This window comes from Sus scrofa, chromosome 2 (genome assembly GCF_000003025.6).
Source record: "Sus scrofa isolate TJ Tabasco breed Duroc chromosome 2, Sscrofa11.1, whole genome shotgun sequence".
In the NCBI taxonomy this organism is placed as follows: Eukaryota; Metazoa; Chordata; class Mammalia; order Artiodactyla; family Suidae; genus Sus; species Sus scrofa.
Genome location: NC_010444.4, coordinates 75,578,120 through 75,605,288, shown reverse-complemented (window position 1 = coordinate 75,605,288; position 27,169 = coordinate 75,578,120). Strand labels below are relative to the sequence as shown.

General features: G+C 44.9%; 1 protein-coding gene across 1 annotated transcript in view; it reads right to left on the bottom strand.

Annotated features, from left to right (window-relative positions):
- Positions 1-12,885, bottom strand: part of LOC110259662 (zinc finger protein 57-like) — a 34,148-nt gene extending 21,263 nt beyond the window's left edge. Inside the window, exons 1-2 of the mRNA XM_021085144.1 lie at positions 11,860-12,885; positions 3,151-3,203 (exon numbers count right to left, since the gene is read on the bottom strand). Coding sequence (XP_020940803.1) covers positions 3,151-3,203; positions 11,860-11,950 — 144 coding nt within the window. The 5' untranslated portion in view covers positions 11,951-12,885. The remainder of the gene's footprint in view (positions 1-3,150; positions 3,204-11,859) is intronic.

The window sequence follows — 27,169 nt, the reverse complement described above, 5'->3', positions numbered from 1 at the left end:
TGGTTTAATTTTTTAAATGGACACACCAGTGGGATATGGAAGTTCCTGGTCAGGGACTGAATCCGAGCTGCAGCTGTGGCAATGCTAGATCCTTTAACCCGCGACACCTGGAATCCGTGCCTCCACTGCGATCCAAGCTGCTGGAGTCAGATGGATAACATGAGGCAGGAGGTAGATGGGCCCCTGGACTGAGAACGGCTGGGACTTGTAAGGGCGAGTAAATTGGGCCTTGCTGCTCTTTGACACGTCAAGGAAAAAGTTAATTACAGGAGCTGAGCTCTGCTGGAGTAGAAAGATAAGAAGACCACATTAATCACTCCTGGGGTCAAGGCGATCTCCCCAATTACACATGTGCGGTATGACTCCTAGAGGTCAAAAAGCCAGGGGACACCAGGCCAGAATAAGTCCACCCTCTGCTTTGGAATCCATCTCTGCCAAAAACGCGCACACATACTGGGCAGGGTCCTATGTCCAGGCAGGTGTGAGAAATAAAACAAGATAATTGGCTAAAGGTAAACAAAGACCCAGAAGAACTGTGCATAGAAGTGATTTGAATCACCTCTCGGGTGCACTCCTCACTCAGGGGGATGCTGGCACCCACACCCCTCTTTAGGGGTGTGTATTATTTCTTTGCTTCATGACTAAATAAACTACTTCTCTTGTGTGCTCTCCCACTTGCACTGTGACCCTAACAATAAACTTCATACCTGTTGTCACAGTTTTTGCCTCCTTGAAACATTCTTGCTTCAACAGGGGGAAGGATCAGGGTAATTCTGCTTCTGGTCTCTAGCTGGTTTAGCTGCCAGGCTGCCCAGGTTCAATTCCTGAGCAGGGAATTAAGATCTCGCTTCAAGCCATCACTCCTGCTGTCTCTCTGAGATCAAACCCACTGTGCCACAGCGAGAACTCATTGGTTCTGAAATTTATGAAAAACTACTTCCAAAAACTGAAATGAGAGGCATATGTCTAGGAATAGTCAAGTTATATCAGCATTATTAACTTAATGCAAAATCACATGGATAATTTAGAAATAGCCTGACAGAGTTCCCATCATGGCTCAGCAGAAACAAATCTGACTAGCATCCATGAGGACGTGGGTTCAATCCCTGGCCTTGCTCAGTGGGCTAAGGATCTGGCGTTGCCGTGAGCTGTGGTGTAGGCCAGCAGCTACAGCTCCATTTGACTCCTGTCCTGGGAACCAACATATGCCGAAGATGCGGCCCTAAAAAGCAAAACAAGCAAAAAACATAGAAATAGCCTGATAACCATGGGTACACCTCAAAGAGTACTCACCGCCCCCAGCACTTCTGCAGAGAGATCCCCTCCCCTAAAACTCGAGGCATCAGCAGTTTCCTCGGTGGTTCTGAGGCAGAATAATAACTCAGGCAGTCAGCATAGGAGCATGGGCTTTGATGCATTCTTTGATATGGCCATTGATTAACATTTGTGGCTTAAGGGCTCCAGGGGATAACATCCCCACAGGCTTTGTTTACTATAGGGAGTGTATCTATGCCCAGATGGACATTAATCTCTAACCGACTGTGACTCAGTCTGTGGGAAGAGAAGGGCAAAGAAACCATGAGACTTATGGGACATTTCCACCCCTAAGACCCCAAAAGACTGACATAGGTAACTAGGCAAGGCCAATGGGAGAAAACCACATCTCTCTGGAGTCCATGTTGGTACCCCCATCTTTAAGGGATAAAAACCCCTATAAGACAATAGAGAAGGGGACTCTTCTTCCCCCTCCCAGCTGTTCTGGGAGCTCTTTGCTTTCCTATAATAAAGACTTTGCTTGCTGCCTGTGTTTGCAAAATGCATTCTTCAGCTCAGTGAAGAAGAATCCAGATTCCTGTAATCTTTCCAGCATCAATTCTACGGTTGGGAGGCCACCCGCATGGGGTGGGGGAGGGACACAAGGCCCCAAGACACCTGCCTTTCCCCCTCCCTGACAGCTCAGCTTGTCCCCACCCCAGATGATGCACCTGCTTCAAGCACCAAAAGTGTTATTTACAGGAGACAGTGTGTGTATGAGAACTCGCAGGATCACTGACCCAGTGTGTAAATGAGAATCCGCAGGATCACTGCTTCCTCCTGCGTTCACAGATAACCACAGGGGAGGGAAATTCAGAAATTCTAGGGCACTTTTATGGTTTCAATAACTGAATACTGTTATCCCTTTCAGAAGACAGGTTTCGTTCACTAATATCCTGACGATAAGATAAAGTAAGTAAATCAGAATTGAACATGTCTGGCTTTATTTTTTAATTGTATGGCCGTAAATCAACCATAACAATTTAAAAAAAAAATGAAATATGCTCCCCCCCATAAAAAAATTCATGGCCGCACTCAGGGCTTATGAAAGTTGCCAGGGCCAGTTTTGTCAAAGGCTGCAAGTGTGGCAGCGCTGGATGATATAACCCATTGCAAGGGGCTGGGATTCAACCCCACCTTCTCAGCAACCAGAGCCTCTGCAGCTGGATTCTTAACCCACTGCGCAACATAGGCGGAACTCCAGACTCGCTTTCACAAGTTATATTTTATGGAATTTTCATTAATCTCGCTCCCACGTATTAACACAAAATGGCACAGGTTCTGAGTGTCACGAACTCTGCACCTTGTAAGGAAGAGTCACTACCATTTCACTGAACACATCTCTTCATCCAGTTCACTATATTGTGTGGAACTTTCTGCATTTCCCCCACAACTGCAGGGAAGACAGAACAATCCTGAGAATCTTCCCGGCGGGTTCCCAAATTGAGCCCCAGAACAACACGAATCAGAACGACACAGTCCGCACCAGGAGGCAAACAGACCTGAGGAACTAACTACTCTAAATGGAAGGAAAGGGGGAAAGGATCTGTTATTTTACCTTTACTGAAAGCTTAAGCGACAGTGTAAGCGAAACGGTCAGGTCCAGGGATGGATGGGTCCCCTACAGCCACCCCAACCTCCCCCCCGCCCCCAAGTCCCGTCCTCTCTCCGACCCCAGCCTAGGGACGGTAGGGGACGCCATGACGCCACTCCAGAGAGAAGGGCTAATTAGGGTGGTAGCTGGGGAGATCCAGGGGGTAGACCCGTGAGCTCCTGCGAGTTCCAGCCAGTTCGAACCAAACCCTCCAAGTTTGCGGCCAAGACCCGGGCACTCACCATATCCGCCTTGCTCTGGGCTCTCCCGGGCGTCCTCGCCGTGGCTCCGCGACCTGGGCAGATGAGAACGATGGAGGAGACACACCTGGGGCTGAGCGCCAAGTCCTTGTGGGCCGAAATTGCGCCCGCCCCCGGCTCTGATTGGACTGTGCTCCTGGGTCCCGAGATCTGATTGGACAGTGGTGCGGGGCTCCGCTGCTTGAAGGGGCGGTTTGCAAAGTTTCTCCTGACCCTAGATTGGGCAACTCTCTAGCCCATCCCTCCTACTGCAAGGTTTTTCCTCCCGACCCCGCCCTGCCTCCCTAAAAGAACAGGATATCAACCGTCCAATACAAAATTACATTTCTTTGGTCTTTTGTTTTTCCTTTTTGGCCACCCCAAGGCATATAGAGTTCCTGGGCCAGGGGTCCTATCTAAGCCACAGTTGCGACCTCCGGCATCATCAGATCCTTCTGTGTTGGGCTGGGTTAACCTGGGTTCTGGTGCTGCAGAGACACTGCCGAGCTTGTTTGGAGCCATCTGGGAAGTCCGAGACACTGCCGATCTTGTTGCGCCATAACGGGAACTCTTAATTTTACATTTTGTACATTAAGCTCTCTTTATATCTTTCATTAGACTTTATTTTTTGGCCATGCCTGGGGCATGCAGAAATTCCCCAGGTAGGGATCGAACACACACCACAGCAGTGACAAGGACAATTCCTTATCCGCTAAGCTATCAGGGAACTATGATTAGACTCATTTGGGTTTTATTTATTTGTTCATTTTTTGGCCCACAACATGTGGAAATTCCTGGGCCAGGGATTGAACCTATGCCAAAACAGTGACCCAAGCCAATGCGGTAACAATGCTTGGATCCTTAACCTGATGCGCCATAAGAGAACTCCTCCTTAGACTTATTTTGTTTTTTGTTTTTTTATTTTTGGCCACCCTGCGACATATGGAGTTCCTGGGCCAGGGGATCTGATCTGAGCCACAGTCACTACCTAAGATGAAGCTGCGGCAACGCCAGATCCTTACTTAACCCACTGTGCTGGGCCAGGAATTGAACTTGAGTCCCAGCCCTCCCAAGACGCTGCTGATCCCGTTGCACCGCGGTGGGAACTCCTAGACTCATTTGACACAGGATTAATTTTATTTCTAATTCTGGATATATTATCTTTTTTTTTTTCCCCCAAATGAGAGTTGCAACATTTATTTCAGGTTCTTTCTCCCTCTCTCTCTCTCTCTTTTTTTTTTTTTTTTTTTTTTTTTTTTTTGTCTTTTTTTGCCACACTTGAAGCACGTGGAAGTTTCTGGGCCAAGGATTGCACCACAGCACCACAGCAGCAACCTGAGCCACAGTGGTGAAAATGCAGAAGCCTTAAGCCACTAGCTCACCAGAGAACTCCTTGAACATATTATCTTTTAAATTAAATCCTCAACCTCCTTTCCATAGCGATTGGAAATGAAATGATGTTTATTTTTATACTGAGTTTGCATCCTAAAAACCTGTTAATCATCTTTTTTCTTATGGTTCCTATATATGAATTTGAGGTTCTAGATACATAATTGTTTCAGCTATGACATGAGATGTTACTTTTTTCAATTCCTTTGTACTTCTTACACCTATTTCTCATAGCGCCGGCTAGGCTATCTAGCAGACTGCTGAAGGCAGCAGGACTATGGGCATTCTTGGTTTGTACATAATTTTACTGGACAAGTGACATTTTTACCCATTGAAAATTCTCATCTATTCCTTGCTAACCAACATTGCAGAAACAGAAATCTGACTGAAATAGAGGCATTTATTTGGGATTTGTTAGGACTGCAACCCAGCAGGCATAGATTCAAGAAGCACTTGAATTGGTTTTTGCCTGAATGCAAAATGGAAGAAGCTTATAAAGGCAAAGCTGCAAGGCCATGGTTAGTTACAAAAGTTGTTTGTCAAAATTTTCAATGGGAACTGACAAGAATGGTGCATATTCAGCAAAAATTTGTTAGGGTTTGAAATCATTAGATAATTTCAGCGTGGGGCCTTGAGAACAAGGTAGCAACTGGTGGGTTTTGTTCTGAATATAACTGTTTGAATGTGTGGGTCTGGTAGTGTTCAAAGAAGATTCAAGTTAGAGTTCCCATTGTAGCGCAACAGGATTTGTGGCATATCTGGAGCGCTGGGACAGAGGTTTGATCCCTGGCCAGACACAGTGGGTATTTCCCCTATGTTGTAGGTCACAACTGCAGCTCAGAAAGGATCCCTAGCTGAGGAACTCCATATGCTGTGGGGCATCAGAAAGAAAGAGAAAGAAAGAAAGGAAAGAAAGAAAGAAAGAAAGAAAGAAAGAAAGAAAGAAAGAAAGAAAGAAAGAAAGAAAGAAAGAAAGAAAGATTAGTTCAAGTTAACAGTGGAGCAGGGATGTGTCTGAGAAGAGATCCTCAATGGCTGCCAGATGCCATTGTTCTATGCCTCAACAAAGATTGCTCTCTTACAATTACAGCTTGTTGTGATACTAAATTATTAAGAAATTCACAATCTCAGAGTTCCGTTGTGGCTCAGCAGTAATGAACCTGACTAGGATCCATGAGAATGTGGGTTTGATCCCTGTCCTTGCTCAGTGGGTTAAAGATCTGGTGTTGCTGTGAGCTGTGGTGTAGGTCGCAGATGTGGCTCAGATCTTGTGTTGCTGTGGCTGTTGTGTAGACCAGTAGCTGTAGCTCCGATTTGACCCCTAACCTGGGAACTTCCATATGCCACAGGTGTGGCCCTAAAAAGAAAGAAAGAAAGAAAGAAAGAAAGAAAGAAAGAAAGAAAGAAAGAAAGAAAGAAAGAAGGAAGGAAGGAAGGAAGGAAGGAAGGAAGGAAGGAAGGAAAGAAAGAAAGAAAGAAAGAAAGAAAGAAAGAAAGAAAGAAAGAAAGAAGGAAAGAAAGAAAGGAAGGAAGGAAGGAAGGAAGGAAGGAAGGAAGAAAAGAAAAGAAAGAAAGAAAAGAAAGAAAGAAAAGAGAAAGAAAGAAATTCACCATCTGGACAGTAACTTTAATCTTCATGTCAAAGTTTTTTTTTTTGTTTTTTTGTTTTGTTTTGTTTTGTTTTTTGCTTTTTAGGGCTGCACCCACAGCATGTGGAGGTTCCCAGGCATTGGATAGGGGTCCAATTGGAGCTATAGCTGCTGGCCTACACCACAGCCACAATAACTCAGGATCCAAGCCTCATCTTCGACCTACACCACAGCTCACGGCAACACTGGATCCTTAACCCACAGATTGAGGCCAGGGATTGAACCAGCAACTTCATGGTTCCTAGTTGGATTCGCTTCCAATGTGCCATGAGGGGAACTCTTTTTTTTTTTTTTTTTGGGCAGCATTTGCAGCATGTAGAACTTCTGGGACCAAGGATCAAACCCACGCCACAAAAGTGACCTGGGCCATATCAGTGGCAACACAGATCCTTTAACCACTATGCCACAAGGGAACTCCAAACAAGTTCCCTGTAACTCAATGTACTATCCAATTTCCCATCTAAGATCAAAGAAAATGAGCAGAGGCTAAATTATAAGCAGATGAAACTTTCATCTTCCAAGACTTTCTATCATTACTCATTTCTGTGAGGAACACATATATGGTATCCACAAGTAACAAATAACTTGGAGGCCAAAACTTTCAGTAATGAAGACTCAATGGGAGGGTAAATCTTGACTCAGGAGATTCCAGTATCTCTAACAGAGGACCAGGAAAGACATTTAATAATGCCAGCTTCAGATCATTACGGCTTCAGACACACTATGAACATAATGCAAAGAAAGGATAAAATTTTTTTCATCAAAAATTATACCATGTGTGGTCAATTAATCTTTGACAAAGGAGGCAAGAATATAAAATAGGAAAAATACAGTCTCTTCAGCAAGTGGTGCTGGGAAAACCAGACAGCTGCATGTAAATCAATAAAACTAGAGCACAACCTCACACCTAGCACAAAAATAAACTCAAAATGGCTTAAAGACTTACGCATAAGACAAGATACCATAAAACTCCTAGAAGAGAACATTGGCAAAACATTCTCTGATATAAGCCATACAAACATTTTCTTAGGTCAGTCTCTCAAGGCAATAGAATAAAAACAAAAATAAACCAGTGGGAACTAATCAAACTTACAACCTTTTACACAGCAAAGGAAAATATTAAAAAAAACAAAAGACAACCTATAGGATAGGAGAAAATAGTTACAAATGATGCAATCGATAAGGGCTTAATATCCAAAATATACAAACTCATACAAAACAACAAAAAAAAGACAACCCAATTGAAAAATGGGCAGAAGACCTGAATAGATATTTCCCCAAAGAAGACATACAGAACAGCAACAGGCATGTTTAGAGAAATGCAAATCAAAATTACAATGAGGTAATGTAGAACTTCTGGGACCAAGGATCAAACCCACGCCACAACAGTGACCTGGGCCATATCAGTGGCAACACAGATCCTTTAACCACTATGCCACAAGGGAACTCCAAACAAGTTCCCTGTAACTCAATGTACTATCCAATTTCCCATCTAAGATCAAAGAAAATGATCTTCACACCGGTCAGAATGGCCATCATTAGTAAGTCTACAAATAGCAAATGCTAGAGAGGGTGTGGAGAAAAGGGAACTCTCCTGCACTGTTGGTGGGAATGTAAAATGATACAACCACTATGGAAAACAGTATGGAGGTATGTCAGAAAACTAAATTTAGAACTACCATATGATCCAGCAATCCCACTCCTGGGCATCTATCTGGACAAAACTTTCATTGAACAAGTTACATGCACCCATGCATTCATTGCAGCATTATTCTCAATAGCTGAGATATGGAAACAACCTAAATGTCCATTGACAGATGAATGGATTAAGAAGACGTGGCACATATACACAAAGGAATAATACCATAAAAAATGGAATAATAGCCATAAAAAAGTTATTGCCATTTGCAGTAGCATGGGTGGAACTAGAGACTCATATTAAATGAAGTAAGTCAGAAAGAGAAAGCCAAATACCATATGATATCACTTATATCTGGAATCTAATATATGGCACAAATGAACCTACCTACAGAAGAGAAACAAACTCATGGATGTGTACAGCTCCTATTCAACTCCTAGCCTGGGAACCTCCATATGCCATGGGAGCGTCCCTAGAAAAGGCAAAAAGACCAAAAAAAAAAAAAAAAAAAAAAAAAAAGAAAAAGAAAAAGAAAAGAAAAAAAAAATGGAAAACAAACTCATGGATGTGGAGAACAGACTTGTGGTTGCCAAAGGAGGAGGGGGAGGGAGTGGGACGGATGGGGAGTTTGAAGTTAGTAGATGCAAATTTTTGCATTTGGAGTGGATAAGAAATGAGCTCCTGGAGTTCCCGTCGTGGCGCAGTGGTTAACGAATCCGACTAGGAACCATGAGGTTGCAGGTTTGATCCCTGCCCTTGCTCAGTGGATTAACGATCCGTGTTGCCATGAGCTGTAGTATAGGCTGCAGACGCGGCACGGATCCCGTGTTGCTGTGGCTCTGGCGTAGGCTGGTGGCTACAGCTCCAATTCGACCCCTAGCCTGGGAACCTCCATATGCCGAGAGAGCAGCCCAAGAAAATGGCAAAAAGTCAAAAAAGAAAGAAAGAGAGAAAGAAAGAAAGAAAGAAAGAAAGAAAGAAAGAAAGAAAGAAAGAAAGAAAGAAAGAAAGAAAGAAAGAAAGAAAGAAAGAAAAGAAAAGAAAAGAGCTCCTGCTGTATAGCACAAGGAACTCTAACCACTTGTGATGGAACATAATGGAGGATGATGTGAGAAAAAGAATACAAAACTGGGTGACTTTGCTGTACAGAAGAAACTGACAGAACATTGTAAATCAACTACAATAAAAATTTTTAATAAATAAAAAGTAAGTTATACCAATTTATGCATGGAAAAAAAAAAAAACCCACAAGCCAAAAGCCACTTAATACCCCTAGGGTAGGCGTTCCCCTCATGGCTCAGCGGTAAATGAATGTGACTGGGATCTATGAGGATGCAGTTTCCATCCTTGGCCTCACCCAGTGTGTTAAGGATCTGGCGTTGCCATGAAATGTGGTGTAGATCTCAGACATGGCTCGGATCCCGCATTGCTGCAGCTATGGTGTAGGCCAGCAGCTGTATCTCTGGTTCAACCCCTAGCCTAGTAACCTCCATATGCTGAGGGTGCAGCCCTAAAAAGGAAAAAACAAAAAACACCTAGAATGTCTCTAGGTTCAAAGACATTCTAATGGAGAAATTAGACAAGGTTTTTATGACTGTACAATTAAAATTAAAGTCAAAGATAACAGGAATTCCTGTTGTGGCTCAGCAGAAAAAAACCTGACATGTATCAGTGAGGATGGAGGTTTGATCCCTGACTTCGCTCAGTGAGTTAAGGATCTAGTGTTTCTGTGAGCTATGGTGTAGGTCACAGATCTGGCACTGCTCTGGCTGTAGCTCTGAGCTGAACCCTAGCCTGGGAAACTTCCATATGCCACAACTATGCCCCTAAAAAAAAAAAATTAAATAAATAAATAAAGTCAGAGATAACAAAATACAAGTAGTACAGATGAAGTGAACATGGAGGGATGGTTATTACTTAAGTGTTCAGGTCGGCAATGTGCAGTAGAAATTAATATACTGGGTACCCTGTTGAGGATGAGGCTCTTCCAAAGGAAAAGTTTCCCACATTTTTTTTACGTTCATAAGAGTTCTTTTTTTTTTTCTCCTTTCCTTTGTAGAGCCACATCTGTAAGCAAATTCCCAGGCTAGGGGTCAAATCAAAGATACAGCTGCTGGCATACAGCCACAGCAATTCAAGATCCAAGGCACATCTTCAACCTACACCACAGCTCAGGGCAATGCCCAATCCTTAACCCATTGAGCAAGGCCAGGGATCAAACCTGCATCCTCATGGACACTAGTTGGGTTCTTAACCCACTGAGCCATGATGGGAACACCTCCACTCATAAGAGTTCTTGACAGCATGTTATTTACACTTGTAAGTTTTAAGAAACAATAATGGCTTTCCCACTGTCCTTGGATTCAAGTTTTACTCCAGTATGTGTCTTCAGGTGTCTCTGCAGGGATATGAGACACTGGTGGGCTTTTTCACACAGCTAACATTCATATGATTTCTCTTTACTGTGTGTTCTCATCTCTCTTTTCAGAGACAGGGCATACCTGAAGGCTTTTCCACACTTCAGACACTCATAGGTTTCTCTATACTGTGCGTTATCATGTGCCTTTGCAGGGATCTCAGATGCTTGAAGGCTTTCCCACACTGCTGACACTGATGCAGGTTTCTGTTCACTGTGTGTTCTCATATGTTCTCAAAAGGATGTGGAAGTAATGAAGGCTTTCCCACATTCTGTACATCCAAAGGATTTTACTTCTCTGTGTGTTTTCATAAGTATCTGGTATAACAGAAGTCCTTCTCACATTCCTTAAGCACAAAAGTTTTCTCTCCAGTGTGTATCCTCATGTGTCCTTTAAATGTGTAAACTCATGTGTCCTTGCAGGCTTTCCCACATTCCTTACATTCATAGGGTTTTGCTACACTGTGCAGTTTCATGTGTTCTAGAAGGTAGCTGGACCAAAATAAAGCTTTGTCATGCTGCTTACAGTCATAGGGTTTTGCTACACTGTGCATTCTTACATGTTTTCTAAATTGTATGCCACGAATGAAAGCTTTCCCACATTCTGTCCATTCATAGGGTTTCTCGCCATGCAATGTCATGCAATCTAGAAATAATATCTGAAGGATTTCTGACATGTGTCAGATTTCCCATCTATAAGGAGATCTCTTATGTCTCTGAAAAGATGAGGAAAGAGTGATAGCTTTCCCAGATTTCTTACACTATAAAGATTGTTTATTACTGTAACTTTTCACAAATCCCTCAGATGCTCTCCCAGAAACATTTAAAGGGTTTCTCTACAATGTCTGTTGCCTCAGGAGGTTTTAGCCAGGAGACCCAGCTGCAGGCTAGCCAACATTCCTCACATTCCTCACATGGTTTGAGTCCAGGGTGGGATTTTTGCTGCTTTTTCAGGAAAGAAAGATCCCTGAAGGCTTTTCCACACTTAGTGCATTCATGATGCTGAACTTCAGTCAGACATCCCTTATAAACAGTACAATCTGTAATCCTGCTCAGGTTTTTTCCACATTTATGATCATCATTCCCTTCAGAGAGAATAAATAACTTCTGTTCAAAACGAGAAGCACAGGAGTTCCCACTGTGGCTCAATGGTAATGAACCTGACTAGTATCCATGAGGATGCGGGTTTGATCCCTGGCCCTTTCCAGTGTATTAAGGATCCAGCATTGCTGTGAACTGTGGTATATGTTGTAGTTGTGGCTTGGATCTGGTGTTGCTGTGGCTGTGGTGTAGGCCTGCAGCTGCAGCTCTTATTCAACCCCTAGTCTGGGAACTTCCATATGCTGCAGGTGTGGTCCTAAAAAGAAAAAGAAAGAAATGTTTGTTCCTTAAAAACACCAGGGAGTTCCCTGGTGGCTCAGTGGGTTAAGGATCTTGTGCTGTGCTTCACTGCAGCAGCTCAGGTCACTACTGTGGCAAAGGTTCTATCCCTGGCTCAGGAACTTCCACATGCTACAGGTGCAGCCTTATTTATTAAAATAAAATAAAATAAAATAAAATAAAATAAAATAAAATAAAATAAAATAAAATACTAAGTGCAGGAGTGATGTTGTCCTCACCCACAGAGGCCAGGTTCCTGAAGGTCTCCAGCATCACATCTCCACAGAGCTTCCTGCAGAGTCTCATGGGAAATGACAACAGGCAGTACATTAAATGCAGTTTACTCAGTGATGGTTAAGTGCTGGAAATGGAAGCAAAGTGCAACAATAATAATTAATAGACACTCATGAAAAAGAAATGATTTTGGAGTTCCATTGGTGGCACAGAAGGTTAAGTTTCTGGTGTTTTCATTGCTGGTTACAGCTCTGGCACAGGTTTGATCCCAAGCCAGGGAAATTTCACATGCTGCAGGTGTGGCACCCGCCCCCCCAGAAAAAAACAAACAAACACTGTTTTTACTGAAAAAGCAGATCCTGATGTAAAGACTGAAATTGAAATCATCATTCATATACCATGGACACCCAACTTGCTCAGAAATTATTTCTTTGAAGCTCTAAGAACGGGAGCAGATTGTCAGAATGTTATCAACACTGATTTCCAGGACTGCTGCATCTGAACAACTCTTAACTTGAAGGTAATGGCTGAAGGTAATGGCATTGGGGAGCCTGGGCTGGTCCCCCCATATCCAACAGAGGCAGAGACACAACCCCCTGTCAGGACCAGGGCACAGACACAGGCCAGGGCCCAGGGTCTTGCACAGCTTTTGGGTAAGAGGAAGCCTAATTCCTGAGGAATCTGTCAAGACAGCAGGGCCTTTCAAACAAATAACGAAGCGCCCAGAAATCAAGGAAGATGTCCCACAACAAGAGCTGTGGAGAATCTGATGGTAATAGAGTCAAATGTGATTTTTCTTTCTTTTTTTTTTTTTTTCAACTTTTTTAGGGCTGCATCTGCAGCATATGGAAGTTCTAGGGCTAGGAGTGGAATCAGAGCTATAGCTGCCAACAAATACAACAGCCAGAGAAATGCAGGATCTTCACCACATCTGTTACCTACACCACAGCTCATGGCAATACCAGGTCCTTAACCCACTGAGCAAGGCCAGGGATCCAACCATCATCCTCAGGGATGCTATGTCAGGTTCTTAACCTACTGAGCCACAATGAGAACTCCCAATGATCTAAATACAAGGAATAAGATAAAACAGCAAATTAAACTCAAAGAAGATATAAAGAAGGAGTTAATAAAAATGAGAGAAAAACCATGACATTAAAAAGCCAAATATAGGAATTCCCATTGTGGCTCAGTGGTAATAAACCTGATCAGTATCCAAGAGGAAATGAGTTTGATCCCTGGCCTCACTCAGTGGGTTAAGGATCCAGTGTTGCTGTGAGCTGGGATATAGGTCACAGATGAGGCTCACATCCTCAGTTGCTATGGCTGTGGCGTACGTGGCTACAGCTCTGATTCTACACCTAGCCTGGGAACTTTCACATGCCTAAAAAGACAGAAAAAAAAAAAAAAAGTCAAATAGACTATGCTGGTCATATTCTATTTCACAATCTAAATGAAAATACATAGTTGTGCCCACATTGTAAAAACCAGTCACGTACATTAAATGCACACATAACACTGCTTGGTGATGAAGGACAGATATAAAGCTGAAAAGAATAACAAAATGACCAGGAGTGTCGGCACCCTGGGGACTACCCACTGGGAGATAAGTTTGTTGGAATTGTCAGCTTGTCCTCCCCAGTTGCAACTCTCTGCAGGTCCCAGGAATAAAAAACATTTTTGCTGGAAAATAACTGACTTATATTTTTAAGGTCAACAACCATTTCTTTTTCTTTCTTTTCTTTCTTTTTTAATGGCTGCACCTGCAGCATATGAACATTCCAGGGCCAGGGATGGAATTGGAGCTGTAGCTGCCAGCCTACACCACACTCACAGCAACAGAGGATCGGAGACTGCAACCTACACTGCAGCTCATGGCAATCCCGGATCCTTTAACATACCGAGTGAGGCCAGAGATCAAACTCGAATCTTCATGGATTCTGGCTGGGTTCTAAGCCACAACTACAACTCCCAACAGCCATTTCTTACCCAAACTTTGCTCAGACTTCTCCCGCAGAGGCCCCTGACTCTGGGTCCTTGCTCACCCCAACTCCCGCCCCACCCTGAGCAACACTGAACTGCAGAACAAGACCCTGCAGACCTGGCCAAGAAAGCACTGAGGACAGAGGGGCCTGGGATCTGACAAAGAGCCTTGCTCTCAAGCTCCTCACAAAGAGAAAAGCCCTTTGCTGTGGGTTAGAGATGGTTTCTGAAACAAAGATTTCCTTCTCCATGGCAGAGTGGATCACGCTTCTGGTCAGGCACTTTAACAACCCTGTGACTTTTCCTTTTATAAGCCACTGACTCCCTCATCCCCAAAACACTCTAGATTTTTCACACAAATGTCTCCCAAATAGCAGTGTTTAAGACCCCAAACAGAGCTCTTTGTTCTTTGCAGCCTAAACACTGATGATCAGCCTACATGCCAGGAGAGCTGGGGACCTCCTGGGTCCGGGGTCAGTCCAGTAGGCAGCACACTGTGGACCTGTGCCCTGTGCTTAAGCACAAAGACGTTCAGTGATCTCACTGCCTGCAAGGAAGGAACCTGCTGTAGGTTTGACCTGTGCTACCCCACCCCCATGTCTGCCCTTGACCAACTTGTCAGTATCCCCTTTCTTACCCCACAGCATCAGGTTCCTTCCCCACAGGCCCCTGAACACTGGGTCGCCCCCAAGTTTGAACAACCCTGAGATTTGCAACAAGCCCCTGGTCTGCTTCACCAGAGAACAGTCCTACCATGGGGCGCTGTCCAGTCCAGGCACATTGGTCCCGCAGTCAGAGCAGTGCCCTCGCTCGCCCAGTTTGCCTCCTGCTCAACCTCTTCACAAAAGAGAAAAGCCTTTTTCTGTGCGATTGGAGACGCTGGCACATCTCTGGGATGGGAGCCTCGGCCCTATCGCCACCGTATTTGCAATACGAGTCCCCGTGATACGTGTAGGCTTGACTTTTTCTGTCAGGTCCAGGGCGGATCCCCTTCAACCCTCAGCACATGACCATCCTCAGCCTTTCCTGACTCGGACCCCCACACCGCCAAACACATTGTCAGGACGGCCTGAGCCAACCCTAGGCCAAGGTCGTAAACTTGAGTCCTTAGGAAGGCCGGGGAGTCGGTGGGGGTCAGGACGCCAGGACCCCACCCCACGGCTGAGGGGGACACTCAGGTCTGGACCCCAGGATAGCACCGCAGGACCCAGACCTGCAGCTGAGGCGGAGGTTCTGGTCAGGACAGTACTCGGTGTCCCCACCACGTGGCTGAGGGGGAGACTCTGCTTGGGATCCCCACGGGGGTGGGGAGAAGGATATCCCGGCCTGCCCACCCACCCCCCTTTCAGCAGACTGGGATCAGCCTTTTCTTTGTTCCATCCCAGGAAGCGCACACACCATCTCTGTCTCCTTTCCAGTTCTCTGAAGCGTCTTCACCGCCCAGCAACCAGGGCAAGTAAGAATCTCCAGGAAGAAACACCTGAGGCCTCTCAGGATAACTTCCCACAAGCACCTGGTCAGCTGAGAGCAAAACCTTTGGTGGGGCCTCCAGAGAGTATCCTAAGCTGATTGGCTGGTTGTCCACCAGCCCACCCAGTCGCCCTGGATTGGACAGTTTGCCAGACCCTGCCTCTGCACCTGAGTGCAGGCCACAGAGACTCTGGGGGCTGATCCCACTCCTGGAACTGATGCCAGAAAGATGTTATCAGAATCCAGGTTCTTGTTCAAAGAGGGAAGAATTAACTTCACATACAGGCAGCAAGCAAGCAAAGTCTATATTACAGGAAAGCAAACAGCTCCCAGGACAGCTGGGAGGGGAAAGAAGAGCCCCCTCTCTATTGTCCGACAGGGGTTTTAATCCCTTAAAGATGGGGGTTACCAACACAGGTTCCAGGAAAATGTGGTTTTCTCCCATTGGCCTTGTCCCATTACCTATATCAGTCCTTGTCCAATAGGGTCTTAGGGGTGGAAATGTCCTGTAAGTCTCAGTTTCTTTGCTCTTCTCTTTCTGTAGACTGAGTCACAGTGAGTTAGAGATTAATGTCCATCTGGGCACAGGTACACTCTCTATAGTAAACAAAGCCTGTGGGGTTGTCATGCCCTGTAGCCCTTAAACCATAAATATTGATCAATGGCCATATCAAAGAATGCATCGAAGCCCATGTTCCTACAATGACTACGTGAGCTATTATTCTGCCTCAATCCCCCCTCTAGAGTTGGAGACTCTAACTGGGGGGAGGGGGTGGGGGGTGACAACTGCCCCAACTGCTTTCTGCTGACAAGAGGCCTAGTTAGGGGAAAGCAGTTAGGTTTCCATTCATGGGACAGTCAAGCAAGCTCCGATACATTATATTGGGTACCCCGTCTATCACCATTTGAAGGTTGATAGCTTTTAATTGGAATGTAATGAAGCAAGAAATACAACTGATTATACAGGGTCCGAATAAAAGGATCAAGATCACAATGATGACTGTGGTGAGGAAATGTTTCCACTAGGAGGAGGTCAACCAGTTCCAGAGGGCACCTCCACGCACTGGAGCTGGATTGGACATCTTATGAATCTGCTGCTGGAGAGCTTGCAGGGAATCAGACACATTCTGTGAAAAATCAGGAATATAGACACAACATTCAGATTTTACAACAGCACAGGTAGCTCCTTGAGCTGCAGTGAGTATATTTAAGGCCATTCGTTTTGTAGCACTACGTTTCTTATTTGTTGTTCCATGTTTAGGGCAAAAATAGCTTCTGCAGTATCATTAAGAGCTTGTCGAGTAAAATTAGTTAAGGCTTCCATCCTCAGTATTATGTCAGTGGTTCCTAATGAAGGCACAAATATTGCTGCTAAGTAATCCTACCAGCGGAACACTGATCTGGCCCATTTAGCATGTAAATAGGGAAGGTTGGCTGGTGCTCAGCTCAGAGTTTTCATAATGTTGCCATGAGCAAAAGCCAATCCCAGAGTGCAGCACCCGACCCATCCTGGGGGCAGCCAAGGCCACAGATTACTTCCATATATCCAATAAATTCCATTTGGGGGCAGCCAACATACGCCAGGATTAGATCGCCAGGCCATTCCAGGCCATATGGGAGTCTTATTTGGATTGTATATGACCTAAGAACCATGAGGTTGCAGGTTCGATCCCTGCCCTTGCTCAGTGGGTTGAGGATCCGGCGTTGCCGTGAGCTGTGGTGTATGTCACAGATGCAGCTCGGATCCCGCATTGCTGTGGCTCTGGCCTAGGCTGGTGGCTACAGCTCCAATCCGACCCCTAGCCTGGGAACCTCCATATGCTGTGGGAGCAGCCCTAGAAAAGGCAAAAAGACAAAAAAAAGAGTAATAGTAAAGGAAATAATAAAGGGGTGGATTAGTCGAGCCCTTTAAAGGACTCCTAAGGAGATCAGGCACTGCTTGACGAGAAAAATATAACCACAACCGATCCCAGCATAGGGGACAAGGCTGAAGTCATATAAGAGGTGGTATCAATTGGCCTAAAGCCCCAGGGGTGCTGAACTGGCTAAAAATAGCAAAAGGTAGAAGACCAGAGGTACCATATAATGGGATGAACTTATAATTTAAGGGGAACTCCTGAAGCTTATAGAACTGGATTATGAGGATCTTTGTCCACATAATCCTTAAGGTTTTGTTTTTTTCCCATAGTGCAAGGGGTGTCCTTGCATCTTGTCCTCTTAGGGACAACATTAAAAGATGGATTTCTATCAAAAATTGGACTCAGGCCACTTGACCAACATCATTTACTGTAAAATGCTGGCTCCTAACATGCTGTAGGAATCAGGGAAGGTGGAGATAGGAGTTTCATAAGGGGTTAGGGACGGCTACTTTAAACCCTTCACCACCTCTCAAGAATTCACAAAAGCTTTTTTTTTTTTTTTTTTTTTTTTTGTCTTTTTGTCATTTTCTTCAGCTGCTCCCGCAGCATATGGAGGTTCCCAGGCTAGGGGTCGAATTGGAGCTGTAGCCGCCGGCCTATGCCAGAGCCACAGCAACACAGGATCCAAGCAGAGGCTTTGACCTACACCACAGCTCACAGCAACGCCAGATCCTTAACCCACGGAGCAAGGCCAGGGATCGAACCCACAACCTCATGGTTCCTAGTCAGATTCATTAACCACTGAGCCACGACGGGAACTCCTCACAAAAGCATTTTTGTTCCTCACATGCCTTTTGAAAATTGCTAACCTTCAGAAATATAGTAACCTGTGATTTCCCAAATGGTTTCCAAAGGCTACAGTACATAGAGGAGATTTCAGGGTAGGGGGAATGGCAAGAAAGTTCGCCTTGTGATTGGCTTTGTCTGTATCGGGCCATCTCCACCTTGGGACACCCCATTTGGTGCCTCTTGGCATATGGCAGGAAGGTATAAACCCCGACCAGACTACTGGCCCAGAGGGCTGACTTTTAGCTGTATGAGGTCGCTCAGGCACTTAAACAGAACCACAGATGGGGCTCTGCACTGGCTTTGCGTCCAGGACACGTCTCAGGCTCGCACACGCATTCACCCTCCTTTCAGAATTGAACAAAACTGAATGAAGTAGAAAAACCACAAGCTTGCTGCTGCTTCCCTTGTGAGCACTGGTGTATTGGATCCGATCCCAGACGAGCCCCCAAAAGATGATGCCAGAAAGATGCTACTGGAATCCAGGTTCTTGTTCATGGAGCCGAAGAATGAGCTTTGCAAACACACAAGCAGCAAGCAAGCAAAGTCTTTATTATAGGAAAGCAAAGAGCTCCCAGAACAGCTGGGAGGGGGAAGAAGAGTCCCCTTCTCTATTGTCTTATAGGGGTTTTTATCCCTTAAAGATGGGTGGTACCAACATGGACTCCAGAGAGATGTGGTTTTCTCCCATTGGCCTTGCCTAGTTACCTATGTCAGTCTTTTGGGGTCTTAGGGGTGGAAATGTCCCATAAGTCTCATGGTTTCTTTGCCCTTCTCTTCCCACAGACTGAATCACAGTGGGTTAGAGATTAATGTCCATCTGGGCATAGATACACTCCCTATAGTAAACAAAGCCTGTGGGGATGTTATCCCCTGGAGCCCTTAAGCCACAAATGTTAATCAATGGCCATATCAAAGAATGCATCAAAGCCCATGCTCCTATGCTGACTACCTATTATTCTGCCTCAGCCCCAGAGGGCTGAGGTGCGTAGCAAAGGAATGATTTCAATGAGCCCAGACTCTTGCATCTTCCCTTATTTAGAAAAGCACTAAGTCCTTAACTTGAGATGTCTGGTTTTCTTTTGTTGTTGTTGTCATTTATTTTACTTTTTGTCTTTTCAGGGCCATACCCTCAGCATATGGACGTTCCCAGGCTAGGGGTCTAATCAGAGCTGTAGCTGCCAGCCTATGCCCCAGCCACAGAAATGCAGGATCCAAGCCAAGTCTGCAATCTACACCACAGCTCACAGCAATGTCAGATCCTTTAATCCACTGAGCAAGGCCAGAGATCAGGCTCATTACCTCTGAGTTACAACAGGAACTCCTAGGTGTCTGGTTTTCTTTTCTTTTCTTTTCCTTTTTTTTTTTTTTTTTTTTTTTTTTGCTTTTCTAGGGCCGCTCCCACGGCATATGGAAGTTCCCAGGCTAGGGGTCTAATTGGAGCTGTAGCCACCAGCCACAGCCACAGCAACGCAGGATCTGAGCCGTGTCTGTGACCTACACCAGAGCAACGCCGGATCCTTAACCCTCTGAGCGAGGCCAAGGATCGAACCCGAAACCTAGTCGTACTTGTTAACTACTGAGCCACGACGGGAACTCCAAGAAAAGTTATTATGCTTATTATTTCTTATGCTTCTTTTAGAAATGAATTTGTTTTTTTAGGGCCACATTCATGGCATATGGAAGTTGCCAGGCTAGGGGTCAAATTGGAGCTACAGCTGCCAGCCCACACTACAGCCACAGCAATGCCTGATCTGAGCCGCATCTGTGACCTACACCACAGCTCATGGCAAAGCTGGATCCCGACCCACTGAATGAGGCCAGGGATCAAACCCACATCCTCATGACACTAGTCGAATTCATTTCTTCTGCGCCACGATGGGAACTCTATGAATTATATCTTAATAAAGCTTCTTTAAGAGAAAGAATGATGAATTCTACCAGAATGCAACATGGAGTTATTCATCTTAGGATGCAATATTATGTGCATCCCTGATCTGGTAAAGTCAGGAAGGCTTTGAATGGCCTAACCACAAGCCCCTGCCAGCCCCCAGGCCTGCAGAAAAAGTCCTCTCACCAAAAAACCCTCCTTGTCACAGTGACCAGATACAGGAGTTCCCACTGCAGTGCAATGGGATCAGTGGCTACCCTGCAGCACCAGGATGCAGGTTAAATCCCTGGCCGGGCACAGTGGGTCAAAGGATCCAGTATTGCTGCTGCTTCAGCATAGGTCGCAGCTGCTGCTCAGATATGAGCCCTGGCCCAGGAACTCAATATGCCTTCAGGGAGACCAAAAAAAAAAAAAAAAAAAAAAAAAAAAGTGGCCAGATACAGCTCCTGTTTATCCCAAGTAGCAAGTTTCATCTCCCACATCAACCTCTTCTCATCAAAGCCTGCCTCCTGCAGCTGGTGTTCACTCTGTCCCAAAGTACACCCCCAAGTACCCTGCAGGGCTTGAGGTATGTTGTCGCCCAGGCTTGTGAGTCCACATGACTGAAAAACTGCTGTCCCCTCTCTTGCCTGTGTCAGTGTCATGTGTTGGTCTCCCCATAGCCTTCCTTCCCCCAGATTATAACAGAATGCCATCTCCCACTGCAAGGCACACGATGCCCAGCTGTCCATTCTTTGGACAAGCTGACTCTGTCTACCAGTAAGTAGGGTTATTCCTGGTCACCACTGTGGCCTCAGTGAGAGAGAGTTGGAGTCTATGAGTAAAAAGGCATCAGTAGTGGGAAAAACCATCACCATACAGAGAGAAAGGGAATATCCCAGCATAAAGTTACAACGATTCAGGCCACCCAGCTCTCATCTGAATTCACTGGAACCATGCACCTTTAAATTTTGGATTGTTTTGAAAGGTAATAAGACACCTCTTAAGGAAATTATAATGCAACCCTTCCCACCCCACACAGTGGGGTCTGAGGCATCAACTCATAAGCAAACATTAATTGCTCTGCAATAAGAGTTAGAAAGTCATCCTAAATGAGATCAGTAATACTACAAAGAGCAGCACAAAAGCTGAGGTCAGATTTTTCCCCAAAATTCATGCAGAAATGATCTTATATTACTGCAGAATGAGTTACCAAAATTACACTTTCAAAGACTTTTGGATTCTGGAATTGGAGATAAGGGTCTGGGAATCTATATAAAATTTCTAAACCTGTATGCATCTAGTAACTTGGCCTCAAAATAAGGTAAGCAAAAAAAAAAAAAAAAAAAAAAAAAAAAAAAAGATTGGAGTTTCCTTGTGGTACAGCAGGGTAAAGATGTGGCATTGTCATTGCAGCAGCATATGGGTCGCTGCTGCAGCACAGGTTTGATTGCTGGCCCAGGAATGTGCATATGTTGTGGGCACAGCCAGGAAAAAAAAAAAAAAGGAATTAAAGAAAAACCTGCAAAATCCACAATCAAAATGGGAGACTTGGGCACAAGTCTCTGGGTAAGAGAAAGTTTCAGCAGTTAAAAATTAGCTTCCACATCTGTTTTTCAAGTTTTCTCACAGCTTGACCTAGTAGACTTACATAAAACTCTCAAACCAACAATTAGAAAATATATATTCATGGAGTTCACACCACGATACAGTGGGTTAAGAATCCGAATGCAGCAGCTAGGATCCCTTGTTCAGTTCTCAGCTTGGCACAGTGGGTTAAGGATCCGGTGTTGCCATGGCTGTGGTGTAGATAGCAACTGCAACTCTGATTCGATCCCTGGTCCCAGAACATTCACATGCCAGGGGTGCAGTCATATAAAAACAAAAACAAAGAAAATATACGTTCATAATGAACCCATGTGGAGGGTTAACTTTATTTACTTATTTTGGCCACACCTAGGGCCTATGGAAGTTCCCAGGCCAGGGATCAAATCCCAGCCATAGCTGTGGCAACACCAGAGCCTTAACCCACTGTACCAGGCCAGGGATAAAACCCATGCATCCACAACAAGCTGAGCCACTGCAGTCCAGGCCAGGGATAAAACCCACACTTTCCTTTTGCACAGCAAAGGAAACCAAAAAGAAAACAAAAAGACAACTTACAGAATGGGAGAAAATAGTTTCAAATGATGCAACCGACAAGGGCTTAATCTCTAGAATATATAAACAACTTATACAACCCAACAGCAAAAAAAACCAATCAATCAATGGAAAAATGGGCAAAAGACCTGAATAGACATTTCTCCAAAGAAGATATACAGATGGGAGTTCCCGTCGTGGCGCAGTGGTTAACGAATCCGACTAGGAACCATGAGGTTGCGGGTTCGGTCCCTGCCCTTGCTCAGTGGGTTAACGATCTGGCGTTGCCGTGAGCTGTGGTGTAGGTTGCAGACGTGGCTCGGATCTCGCGTTGCTGTGGCTCTGGTGTAGGCCGGTGGCTACAGCTCCGATTCAACCCCTAGTCTGGGAACCTCCATATGCCGCAGGAGCGGCCCAAGAAATAGCAACAACAACAACAACAACAAGACAAAAGACAAAAAAGACAAAAAAGACAAAAAAAAAAAAAAAAAGAAGATATACAGATGGCCAACAAACACATGAAAAAATGCTCAACATCACTGGTTGTAAGAGAAATGCAAATCAAAACTACCATAAGATACCACCTCACACCAGTCAGAATGGCCATCATTAATAAATCCACAAATAACAAGTGCTAGAGGGGCTGTGGCTGTGGAGAAAAGGGAACCCTCCTGCACTGTTGGTGGGAATGGAAACTGGTACAGCCACTATGGAGAACAGTTTGGAGATACCTTAGAAAGCTATACATAGAACTTCCATATGACCCCGCAATCCCACTCTTGGGCATCTATCCGGACAAAACTCTACTTAAAAGAGACACGTGCACCCGCATGTTCATTGCAGCACTATTCACAATAGCCAGGACATGGAAACAACCCAAATGTCCATCAACAGATGACTGGATTCAGAAGATGTGGTATATATACACAATGGAATACTACTCAGCCATAAAAAAGAATGACATAATGCCATTTGCAGCAACATGGATGGAACTAGAGAATCTCATCCTGAGTGAAATGAGCCAGAAAGACAAAGACAAATACCATATGATATCACTATAACTGGAATCTAATATCCAGCACAAATGAACATCTCCTCAGAAAAGAAAATCATGGATTTGGAGAAGAGACTTGTGGCTGCCTGATGGGAGGGGGAGGGAGGGGGAGGGAGGGGGAGGGAGGGGGAGGGAGGGGGAGGGAGGGGGAGGGAGGGGAGGGATCGGGAGTTTGGGCTTATCAGACACAACTTAGAATAGATTTACAAGGAGATCCTGCTGAATAGCATTGAGAACTTTGTCTAGATACTCATGTTGCAACAGAACAAAGGGTGGGGGGAAAAATGTAACTGTAATGTATACATGTAAGGATAACCTGACCCCCTTGCTGTACAGTGGGAAAATAAAAAAATAAAAAAATAAATAAAAATATTATTTTCAGGAAAAAAAAAAAAAACCCACGCTTTCGCAACAACCTGAGCTGCTGCAGTCAGAGCTGTAGCTGATGGCCTACACCACAGCCACAGCAACGTGGGATCCGAGCCACATCTGCAACCTACACCACAGCTCACGGCAACACCAGCTCCTTAACCCACTGAGCAAGGCCAGGGATCGAACCCGCAACCTTATGGTTCCTAGTTGGATTCGTTAACCACTGAGCCACGACGGGAACTCCTGCAGTAGGATTCTTACCTACTGTGCAAGGGACTCCCGAGGGTTAACTTTAAAGTAACCACATATTGGATGCATCAGGGGTTGCAAGCATCCTTAAAATTGTGGCTTCAGGAGGGATCTTTGCAGTGAAAAACAGCAGTATGTCATGATTTTGGAGGCAGATGCACTAACCTACACATGTGGTAAAATGGCACAGGACTCCACACATGAAATACACACACACAAATGTGTGTATGTGAAACTGGGGAAATCTGAACAAATCCTCTGCATTGTTCCAGTGCAGATCTGCTGGTTTTGACACAATACTCTGTTTACATAAGATGTTACTGTGGGGGAAGCTTCAGAATAGGCACGCACGACCTCTCTGTACTATTGCTATAACTTCCTATGAAACTATAATTATTTTGAAATTAAAAGATTAAAAAAAGAGTTCCCATCATGGCTCAGTGGCAACAAATCTGACTAGGATCCATGAGGATGCAGGTTTGATCCCTCGCCTCGTTCAGTGGATTAAGGATCCCACTTTGCTCTGAGCTGTGGTGTAGGCCACAGATGTGGCTTGGATCTGGCATTGCTACGGCTGTGGCATAGGCCAGCGGCTATAGCTCCAATTAGATCTAATAGTTCCTAGCCTGGGAACCTCCATATGCCACAGGAGCAGCCCTAGAAAAGGCAAAAAGACAAAAAAAAAAAAAAAAAAAAAAAAAAAAGGGAGTTTCCGCTCTGGTGCAGCAGGTTAAAGATCCAGCATTGCCACAGCTGTGGTGTAGGTCACAGCTGCAGTCTGGATTCAATCTGTGGCCCAGGAACTTCCATATTCTGCAGCTGAGGCCGCCCCTCCAAAAAAAAAAAAAATGTTTAAAAAACCACCCCAAACAGTGGCTTAAACCAGCATGGAGTTTCTTTTCTCACGTGAGGATGCTCAGAAGCAAACAGCAAGAGTGGCACTGCCAAGTGGATGTGCTACTGCAGGCCAGGCTCCCACGCCTTTTTCCAGCCTGCAGCTGTGATCCCTATTGCTACAAGGTGGCTCCAGCAGCCTGAGGCAGGGGGTCGGGGTTACAGGCAGGAATACAAGGCTAGGGGCGGGGAGAGGGCAAAGGGTGAGGAGAACAAGCCGGTCATCTCTGTCCCTAGTGACTTCTGTCTACCCCTCACAGTCCAGGAACAGGAACTTTGGATGCAAGGAAGGGTGGGAGGTGCTGTTTTTGTTCCATATGTAGTATTTGTGGTTCTTCCTACACAGAGCACCTCCCTGCCCCAAACAACACAGAATTCTGTTAGTTAGGAAGGAGAAGGCAACTACTACTCAGACCACAAGTACCCTCTGCAAATGAAGCCAACAGTACATCTTCACAAAGACCAAATTAATAAAAGATTTAATACGATAAAGGCTACATGTTCTGATCACAATGCCACCGAGTGATGGAATGTGAGAGGTAATTTAAAATACACACATTCTGAATATTAATTTTTCCCCAAGAAACTAAGAGTCAAAATACTCATAGGATAGGAGAAAACTATAATTTGAAAAGACACGTGCTCTCCTAAGTTCACAGCAGCACTATTTACAATAACCTAGATATGAAAACAACCTAAATGTCTATCTATAGGTGAAAAGATAAAGAAGAGGTGATACATATATACAATGGAATATTACTCATAAAAAAGAATGAGGGAGTTCCTGTTGTGGCTCAGCAGAAACAAACCCAACTAGTATTCATGAGGATGTGAGTTCGATCCCTGGCCTCACTCAGTGGCTTAAGGATACAGTGCTACTGTGAGCTGTGGTGTAGGTGGCAGACACAGCTCGGATCCCATGTTGCTGCAGCTGTGGCTGTGGCATTGGCCAGTGACTACAGCTCCAATTCAACCCCTAGTCTGGGTGGGAACTTCCACATGTTGCGGGTACAGCCCTAAAAAGCAATAAATAAATAAATAATGAATGAATGAATGAAAGAAATAATGCCATTTGTAGCAATATGGATGAACCTAGAAATTATCGTACTAAGTGAAATTAGTCACACAGTGAGAGACAAACATCACACGCTATCACTTATATGTAGAACCTAAAAAAAGGATACAAATAAACTTGTTTGTAGTAGAGAAATGGACTCACCGACTTCGAAAAACTTACGGCTACCAAAGGGGATTGGTGAGGCGGAGGGAGTGGACTAGGGGTTTGGGATGGAAATGTGCTAAAATTAGGCTGTGATGGTGGTGTACAACCATAAATATAATAAAATTCATTGAATTAAAAAAAGAATAAAATAATGCCATTTGCAGCAACATGGGTGGAACTAGAGATTCTCGCACTGAGGTACATCAGAAAGAGAAAGACAGATGCCATATGATATCACTTATATGTAGAATCTAAAACACAAATGAACTTATCTATGAAACAGAAACAGACTCATGAACAGAGAACAGATTTGTGGTTGCCAAGTGGGTGGGAGTTGGGGAGGGATGGATTGGGAGTTTGGGATTAGCAGATACAATACAAACTATTATATTGATTTTTTGTTTTTGTTTTTGCTTTTTAGGGCATATGGAGGTTCCCAGGCTAGGGGTTGAAGTGAAGCTGCAGCTGCCAGCCTACGCCACAGCCACAGGAACGCGGGATCTGAGCGGCGTTCAGTGACCTACACCACAGTTCACGGCAGTGCCAGATCCTTAACCCACTGAGCGAGACCAGGGATCAAATCCGCGTCCTTATGGATACTAGAAGGGTTTGTTAAAACTGCTGAGCCACGACAGGAACTCCACGAACTATTATATGGATAAACAACAAGGTCTTACTGCATAGCACAGGAAAGTCTACTCAATGCTGTGATTAACCATAATGGAAAAGAATATGCCAAAGGATATATGTTGTGTGTGTGACTGAATCACTTTGCTGTACAGCAGAAATTAACATCAACCTTGTAATTATACTTCATTATCATTAAATTGTTAGTTCAATAATAATTCAATTATTATTCGTTATACTTCAATAAGACAAATTTTTAAAAATATTCACAGGACATATTGGAAGATACTTAGAATGTGATGGTGATGGACATACCCCAACGCAGCACTCTGCAGATCAACTCTGGGTGAGCCAGGCAGGCAGCATGGAGTCCCCAGCAGGTGGGACAAAAAGCAGGCTCATCGTCTACCTCATGGGAAGGACCATGACAAAGGCAGAGCCCCTCCCTGCCCTGGTGCCCTCCTCAGAGAAGCTCCTGTGCAGTGGCCCAAGGCTCTGGGCTCTGGGCATTCTCGCAGGGCCTCCCCTCCGCCCCCATGGGTTCTGCTCCCAGGAGGATGGATGACACGTGACGGTGGACTTGCCACCGACATTCAGGAAGCTCTTCTGTCCTCACAGGCCTCTCCCAGGACTAGCCCCACAGTGATCACAAACGCAGAGGCTGTGGTTTGAGGCAAGAGTGCCCAGGCCATGGGTAAGTGTGCGGGAAGCAAGGACAGCAAACGCTTTG